This window comes from Aplysia californica, unplaced genomic scaffold (assembly GCF_000002075.1).
Source record: "Aplysia californica isolate F4 #8 unplaced genomic scaffold, AplCal3.0 scaffold00575, whole genome shotgun sequence".
NCBI lineage: Eukaryota > Metazoa > Mollusca > Gastropoda > Aplysiida > Aplysiidae > Aplysia > Aplysia californica.
The window spans coordinates 355384-364527 of NW_004797845.1; the positions used below are offsets into that span (position 1 = coordinate 355384).

Here is a 9144-nt window from a genome sequence, read left to right on the forward strand (position 1 = left end):
CTCTCTCTCTCTTTCTCTCTCTCTCTCTCTCTCTCTCTCTCTCTCTCTCTCTCTCTCTCTCTCTTAATCCCGTGTGGGGGACAAACATTCCTCTTGTGATACAATTTCCGAGAAATGCAACACTGCCTGTGGACAGCGACGGCGGAAAACACTCGAAGATTTCTGTTATTTAGAAAATGTGTTTACCCCAGAGATACCTCCAATGTGCCATGTTTCACGCTCGTTGCTGGGATAGCGCGGTTGCCCAGTAGCCAAGACCTGACTAATAGATGCCTGTGGTCCACTGTGTAACTTCCACGGCGAGCTCGGATCGCACTTAACCCTCCTGGAAGACTCTTACGTTGGTATCATATGGTCATCTTTATGATAGTAGTTTCGCTCAGCCGACTAGGTAGAACAGAGTTGGCGGAGTGGGAGGGGAAAGGAGGACCCGAGGGAAGGAGGGAAGGGGGGGGAGTCAGTGCTCATTAAGATTGCAAGTAAAGCAAGGTGCACTCAGACTTCCTTCGCATTTATTGTTTTTGTTTTTTTTTAAGTTGGGAGCTTTTTTTAAAACATAGATCATTTTGAAAATGTGTAAAATATCTTCCGTGTTAAGAAATAGGACATAGAAAATAAGCACCATCAAAAGCTGGTCAATCTTAATCATCGAACTCTTAGATGTAATTTAAGTTTTTATCTGACAGCTTCGCTGAAGCGGGCCTGGGAATATGGGAACGTCTGAATTTTGCTTATTATGGACTAATATACTCGATTAACGAAACCTGACTTAGGGTAAACTCCAATTTCCAAGCGTAGCTTCGGTTTTTTAAAATTCAGAGTCAATACGATTTAAAAAGTGGTTAAGATTTAGAGTACAAATCGAAACACCTGAATTTACTTTCCAGGGTTTCTGTTTATCAAATATTATTCTTTTTATTTCCCCCTGGCAAAAAAGAAGTTATTGAATTCATGAGCGTCTTTTCTAAGTATTGCGGAAGATTGGCTTTCAAGGAAGATGTTCTGCAGAACTTGCGCAATCTTCTTTGGGCCTCAAGAAATGATTAAGCAACGCACGTTTGTAAACGCGGCAACCGTATAGCGGCCACGGGATCTTTTTGTGGTGTTTATCACTCATGCTTCCCCCTTTTATTAAGAATAGAAAGTACATAATGGGTGTTTTTGTAGGACTAAGGTTTTGGGTAAGTCCCCCCCCCCCCTTCCACCCTTTCATTTCAAACTTGCACAGTTATGTGGGTCATTGTTTAGGTTACATTTGGGTAAATGGTTTTTATACCCAGTGCCCATTCGGACGATCGGTTCGGTTCGGTTCGGTTCGGTTCGGTTCGCTAGCTAGATTGGGGGAACAAAGTGGTTGTCGTGGCACAAACTGATCGCCCGACTCGTCGCCTAAAAAAACAAGCGAGTCTGTTTTCAGGCGGCGAGTCGGGCAATCGGTTGGCGATCGGTTTGTCGATCTCCCAAGCGGCTTTCCGTATTATAGAAACAGGAAACAACTTTCTGTGATCGTCGTGATGCGCGAAGACGAGAGTGCGAGGGAGGGGTTATGTTTTACTCTTACCAGGTTTATAAAACTTATTTTCTAAAAGAGTTTGAACCCATTGCAGTTGTATTTTTTCATTTTCTTTTCAGATAAAATTCACTGATGATCACTGTTCACGATGTCTGCTCTACTCAGACGTCGTTTACAACGTGTCCGTGAGCCCAGACATTTCCTACTTCCGGATCCGGTTCGGGGAACAGGAAGTGTGCGAGTACAGCATCGCTGTCACCTCTGTGCTGTGCTTGATCTACCCTTTGGTTGTCGGTGGAATCTACTTCTATCTGTATAGGCGAGACAGTGCTGAGACCAGGGATGAGAACAAGTAAGATACCAGCAATGAAGGACTGAAATTATGTTTAAGGACATCAGACCCCCCCCCCTCTCTCTCTCTCTCTCTCTCTCTCTCTCTCTCTCTCTCTCTCTCTCTCTCTCTCTCTCTTTCTCTCCCTCTTTTCTCACTCTCATTCTCTCTACCTCTGTCTTTCTCACTTCAGACCATGCCGTTAGTTCAGTTTATACACCCTGGCTCAAAGCCCCATACCTTTGGTTGTTCACATAATTTTTCACTTGGCTCTTACTTCTCTACGAATAATACAATGTAAGCGATTAGATTCTCTCATCGTTTCTACTTTCTGAATTCTGTTAATGAATTCTGTGCTTCGAAGGCTGTTTGTTAGGGCTCAATAGATGCCATGAGAACATTACATTGTTTTATCAAAATTGTGTCTGGTCAGAGGTTAAAGATTCACAATCATTCCAGTGAAAATACACAATAATGAAGATCATTTCTATAACAGTGCTCAATCCCTTACAATACAGCCCTAGGCGTTTTATAATACCTTCATCTTAATACAAAATACATGTGTGTGGAGGTGTATGCGTACGCTCTTTAGTAAACACCTAACGAGGATTCAGTCATACTATCAAGTTACAATTGATGCACATCACTTGTAAGAGCATAAGACTATAACTGTACCTACAGCTCCTAGAGCAAAGTGAAATATAATTTTTCTCTTAAGTAATCCGTAATTGGTTACCTGTGCCCCCCCTTCCTCAAACCCAGGCTGGACTTGGGTCACTGTCTGTTCTTGGTGCACGTGCTGCTGGAAGTGGCCTTTGTGCTGTTGATTCTGGTCTCTGCCAGCATGATCAGCAGGGGCTTCCAACACCTGTGTGAGTCGCTGGGAGCCGGCAGAGACCTCGTGCCCCCACTATTGGACAGGTTTGTAGAAATTCTTTGCGATCTATTTTCTGAATGTAGTGTTTTTACACCTTCATCAACACTGTTAAGATCATTTAGGAGGCGGGCTTCGACTCTGCCTGCCAGGGCCAACCTGGGCTTTGAGGAATGTAACATCCCAAAGGAAAGACCGAAATACTCGATCAAAATTCTGCCCACTCGTGGACCGAACTCGAGTCTCTTGCTTGCGAAAGCACCTAGCCGCTACTTCACAGACGTAGGGTGCATGACTTTGTAGCTCTATCAAGACACAAATAAGAGTTCCGGTACGATGGAATGTTGATATCCTAATGGGAAGACAACCCTAGTTTCATTATCTAAAAGGGAATTCTTGAACGTGAGGTTTTAGTAGAGTTTTCAAGGCTTTCCCTCTACCTACGAGTAGCCCAGTCTTATTGAAGATGGACGTTATAAAATATTAGGAGTGCGAACCTTTTAAAGAACCTTAGGAACGGGATGGAAAGGGGTATTAAACCGATACCCTATGATAGGGATTCAGGACACTTTTTGCCTATATACCTGGCTGCTTCCGACACATCAGCATGGATACGTTGTAGACAATGAAAGAAAACAGGACACCACCCGGTCAAAGAGTTTGTAGCTGTAGATTATGACAAAGCTTAAGTTTACTTTAGGTTTTCTAAACTAGAAAAGCAAACGGTATCTTGATATGGATTGTTCTAGGCATTTAATGCTCTCCCTTTTCCTGGTTCGGTCTCTACATGAGACAGTTGTTAAATCGACAAACTCACCTCTTAAAAAGATGGGTGGGTGGAGACAGACTGCTATCATTTTGTTGATTGAGCAAAGAGAAAAACACTGTTACTGGTAACGGAAAAGGCAAGATAGGCTGACAGAAAAAAAAACAGGAGAGGAGAGAAGTCAGTATGACCTTCAGTGGTTCCGTCGGACCACCTGTGAGATAGATAGTTAGATAGATAGATAGATAGATAGATAGATAGATAGATAGATAGATAGATAGATAGATAGATAGATAGATAGATAGATAGATAGATAGATAGATAGATAGATAGATAGATAGATAGATAGACAGTTATAGCTTACGGAAGGACGGATAAGTACTAAGTAGGTGGATGGATAGATTCAATACTGTTATTTTTGGGTCTTTCCTCATCCAAGCCCCCCCCCCTCCCCCCCCACCTCAAAAGTAGGCTCTATGCTAAAAGAAAAATATTGAAAAATCACCCACCCCTTTTCCCCGTTCCCTCTTGTTATCCTTGCTACAGCTGCTCCGACGCCCAGAACTTCCACAGCTGGAGGGGTTATGACGGGAGCAACTTCTATGTCACCCTGTCAGTGGCAACGGTAAGGTTTTTTCTTCTTTTTATATTTTAATTTATGTGTTTAACGCTCCCATAGACACAATTTAGATCATTTATGAGGCGCGATTTAGACCTTGCTTTTCAGAGCCAACCCCGACTGAGAGGGGTATGGCATTCCAGCAAAAAGACCGAGATACTCAATAAAAATTGCCTCCAAACTCGGGAATCGAACTCGAGTCTCTTGCGTGCGACAGCGAAGCGCCTAACTGCTACACCACAGACATCGGTTCATAGTGAGTGAAGTATTGGACACCGCAAGTGGTGCAATAGTTACACTCATTACTTTTAAACGCAGCAGTCATGAGTTCGATTCCAGAGTGGGAAGATATTATCTTATATCAGAAAATGTTCGTCTGTGCCCTGGGGTGTTGCATTCTACTCAACACAAGCTGGTCTTTGAAGGCATGGTCGAGGTATTCCTTCCTCTAAATGACCTAAATTCCTTTGATGGGTGCGACAAACATTTCCAATAAGCGTTTATTAATTCAGAGGTGCTGGACACGGGAGATAACATTATGTAATATCTTATCTGAACTCATCTGATTTGATTTATTCAAATTTTATATATTACATTGCCTTGTTAAACCTTTTCTGATCTTCCCTTTGTTTAAAAGAATTATGGATGTCCAAAGGAGGATTTTTTAAAAATTATTTCGCTTTACTCTCTCTCCCTCTCTCTCTCTCCCTCTCTCTCTCTCTCTCTCTCTCTCTCTTTCTCTCACTCTCTCTCTCTCTTTCTCTCACTCTCTTACTATCTCTCTCTTACTCATTCTCTCTCTCTCTCTCTCTCTTACTTTCTTTTTCTGTGTCTCTCTTGGTCTATCTCTCTCTGTCTGTCTGTTTCTCTCTCTCTCTCTCTCTCTCTCTCTCTCTCTCTCTCTCTCTCTCTCTCTCTCTCTCTCTCTTCCTCTCTCTTCCCACGTTAGTGTTCCCATGTTGTCTTTTATTAAAACCATTCGCTGCGACAATTGTATAGTGGCATTGCTGTGAGAGATAGGTTTTGTTACTTGACCACTTTCTTCTGTGTAGTCTATGAGGTTGATAAACCTTGAAGTGAAATGTCAACACAGCCTTTTAAAATTTTCTTCCTCGTACGGCGGTTTGAGGAGTGTCAGTCAAGTGAAAGGTCTTGTTATATTTCTATTCTTTTGTTATATATTATCATCGATTTTGCCCGTCAGTCTTGCTTATTTTCAAGAAGTAATTAGTGGTTTTCGAGTCTTTGTGCTACCTCTAACCCTGACTCATTGACTTCTTCCTTCAGGCTGGCAGTTGGTTCCTGTTCCTGAGCTGGTTGCTACAGGCTCTCTTGGGCCTCTGGAAGCTGTGGCGACTCAATATGCTACCTGTTTTACCCCTCGGTTGTCTCCCGTGTTGTGACAGGGGCGAGTAACTCTTGTCGATACATACGTGTTGTAAATTTTAAGATCTTGAGTGCTCCACGTCTGGAGAAGGCAAAGAGTGGTGCACTAGTGCACATTGACGTTCAATATGCAAACAAGAGTAGGGAGTGTATTTCGTGGTCTGTGATTTTTTTACATCGAGATAGACGGGGGAAAGGACAGATGGACAAATATAATGACAGTACCGAAGTAAGAACTGCACCAGTTGGAAGTCTCCTTGAGAAGTTCTTACACACGCAGAAGTACGCGATTTCGTCCAGAGTTCAGTAAGCAAAGCAAGACAAAAATGATGTTTCTTTCCTCGACTGCTCTTCCAAAAAACACACGGATACATTGTCGTTCATTATAGGACTGAGAAAAGCAAGACCCATTGCAGCTGTGTTCTCTCCTGACTAGTCAGCTCCTGATGGTTTGTGGTACCTATGATCCCAGTTCAGGACTTCTTGGCCGTACAATTTCTACTATAGAAAGTGGAAATGTTTTTCAGGCTGAAGCAAGAAAAAGGAGAAGCCAAAAGTGGACTGCATGAAGGATAATAGAGCCATCTTAAAAAATGGCCTCCGATTCGATTATAACAACAAAACTGTTTCAGTTTGTTACGTATTTTCAAGTAATTCAAAACAGCACAGATGTCCCGCTGTTTTGTGATTCTTACATTACATTGTGCTTTGGAGGGCATGCTGCTGTCAGTGGTGTCAGTGGGATTATCAATTCCCGCTTTTGTTACGCTGAACCACCCCTCCTCCCCCCCCCCCCCCCCAAAAAAAAAAGGAGCTCTGAGGAGTGCGGTCAGATAGTGCACTGTGGTGCGAAAAGCAAAATTCATAAATTTCCATCTAATGTCTGGGGAAATTACTAGCGACTCAAACAGTTTGTACTCATTTCCCAACGAACATTTCATTGCAATTGGCAATTTCCATACTTTGTTCCAACAACGTTCATGTGAATCTTTTCCACCTTGTATGACAGAAGACGGCGGGCTGTTCCTATGGATGTTCTCTTCTGGACCTCGACAATGATTGTATACCTTGTAGCCAGAACACACAAAAAATACTTATTCTACTTATTCGTGGTGTCGGTTGCAATGTGGCCAACAACACTAAAGCTTAGCTTTCTCGAGAGTGAACCCCTTCCCTCAACCCCCCCCCCTCCCTAGAAAAAACAACAACCATCCAAACAAACAAACAGAAGATAACCGTGCCATATGTTGTCTCTGTACAGCGATCATTCCTTGGACAAGAGGATCTCCTTTTACACATTTAATTCGCTCCTCGAGTAAGATGGCATCTTCACTATATCTAAAGCATTAAGTTACATTTTAAGACCACGAATTGTTTACTTTTTAACCTGATTACGTATAATATTTATTAATTTGTTCAATCAGTACATTGTATTTAGTTGTCTGCTTGCATTTGTTCGTTCATTTGTTATTCCTAGGAGCTTACGTTTTTTGAGTTGTTTTATAATGGGGGGGGGGGGGGGGGGGGGGTGTCAAACTTGACATGTTAGCTTCTGACACCATTGATATAAATAGAAAAGTGCATAAAATTATGCCCCTGCTATGTATCTTCTACTTCTGGGTATACAGTTACTTTCATCTACCTGTCGTTTGACGGTTCAATATGCATGTACTTTGCGCGGGAATTTTCTTACTTTTCTTTTTCATAATTTTTACAACTGAATCCTCAATAACCGTAAATCATGCCTGTGTGACCAACACTTTTGGGAGAAATGTGATATTATGACATGTCCAATAACCGCCCACAATAGAAACCTAATGCATTGGTTTGTATTTTAAGAAGTAGAGGTGTAGTTTATGAGGAGGGCAACAAGGAAACGAATGACTGTGGTGGTTCTGTTTTATTTGCTTAGCTTTTGGTTTATCTTTAAAAAAAAGTTTGTCAGGTACAAATGTGTACTACATAATAATAGTCTATGAAACAAATTGACGACATAAAGCAAATGTGACTAAGCAGATAAGCCTTCGACATTGTCTCATCTAAGATCGAATCGTTTAGTCTTTTCACTCTGTAAGATTATTTTTGTTGTGTCATCTCATCCATGTGTTATACATGTATGTTTGGAGAGAATGCATCCAAATGTGTTTTTTGTGATAACTTTTTTTTATCACAGCAGTCGCAGTAGATTTTTAAAATAAACGGTGTGTATATGTATATGAAATTGATACTATGTGTAGAAAACAACAATACCACTATAATAATAATAACAATAATAATAATAATAATGATAATGATAATGATAATAACTATAACAAATAGCAATATAAATATTATAATAGCATTATTAGTTGCAGTAATAATGATATAACACTGAAAATAAGTAGTATACTACTAAATGTAAAATCTGACTTATTATTTATCTTACAGTTTTTAGCTAGCTTAATACGTTATTGGTGACTTTGTCAGTAGGATACATGGGTCGCGGGCCTTGCTCCCCAACAATTAATTGATGAACAAATAACGATGGGAAAAACCCTTCAGAAAGACTCTAATTGGTATCATTAAAGGGTTTTACGGCACTTGCAACATATTAATAGATCCTAAAAATGCGGAAGATAAGAGTTGTTACTTGAGAGTAACATACAAAGAAAAGAAAGAGGAGAGATAAGGACGATAGATGTTTGGCAGGAAAAGAGCAAACCTCACCAGAGCACCCATAAACAACCGCAACGCACTAAATCGACCGCTGGTTCGGCACAGTTGATACGTGTACTTTATGAGGATGAATGAAAGACAACAGTCGGACCTTTGCACTTTGATACCGGTTTCCATTGTCTGACTATAAATTGATCACCAGATTATAAAGGTTTTACGCCGAAATCGACACATTTTAGATCATTAGAAAGTGGTTGGCTGGGCCAGCCATGACTGGATGGCATACAGGACAACAACGGGAAAGACGGATCAGCTCCATACAGTACACGTCTACTACACACTGGGGTCAGCCTAAAGTCAGTTGTATGCAGCAATGATGATCCTCCACATCACGGCCCTGGCACCCATCTAAAACGTGTTGCTTTGCGCAGGTCGTTTCGTTTCAATCGTATTGCTATATAGAGCGGATTGAAAGGGAAAATATGTCAAAAGGGTGTACATTCTAAAAGTAACTTCAAATCATATTTTTTTCTTCTTTTTTAGATTGTTCTGTTTATTTCTTTTTCTTTTCATTCATTTGACCTCATCCGGGTAAATAATGTGTTGGGTTTGAGAGACATTGGTGGGGAGAAATTTAATAAATTTTATCCTTAATGTATTCCTGTATCTGGATTTGTTAGAGCTTTCTTTCGTTGTTGTTGTTGTTTTTTTTTGTGCATGTGTTTAGGCTATCCACCTATGGTGATAATGAATACATGGTGCTCATTAAGCATTTGTGAGTCTTTCGATTTTTTACTCTCAATTTTTCTCTTATCTGTCTTATCCCAGCTTTGGTGGCTTGGACGTTTTTCTTTTTACATGAATTCAAAAACAAAAGTATTGACATTTTTAGAGATGCAGTGGTTGCTTTCTGGTCTGACCGCGAATAACAGAAATAACACAACACATGTCCTCCTCTTGTCAGTCTGTCTATCTGTCTGTCTGTCTCCCCCCCCCCTCT

At 40.9% G+C, this 9144-nt stretch overlaps 1 protein-coding gene across 1 annotated transcript in view; it reads left to right on the forward strand.

The window, feature by feature from the left end:
* Positions 1 to 8821, forward strand: part of LOC101860766 — a 19595-nt gene extending 10774 nt beyond the window's left edge. Inside the window, exons 2-5 of the mRNA XM_005107097.3 lie at positions 1633 to 1865; positions 2607 to 2765; positions 4031 to 4109; positions 5391 to 8821. Of these exons, the coding sequence (XP_005107154.1) occupies positions 1633 to 1865; positions 2607 to 2765; positions 4031 to 4109; positions 5391 to 5519 (600 nt within the window). The 3' untranslated portion in view covers positions 5520 to 8821. The remainder of the gene's footprint in view (positions 1 to 1632; positions 1866 to 2606; positions 2766 to 4030; positions 4110 to 5390) is intronic.
* The last annotated feature ends 323 nt before the right edge of the window (positions 8822 to 9144 follow it).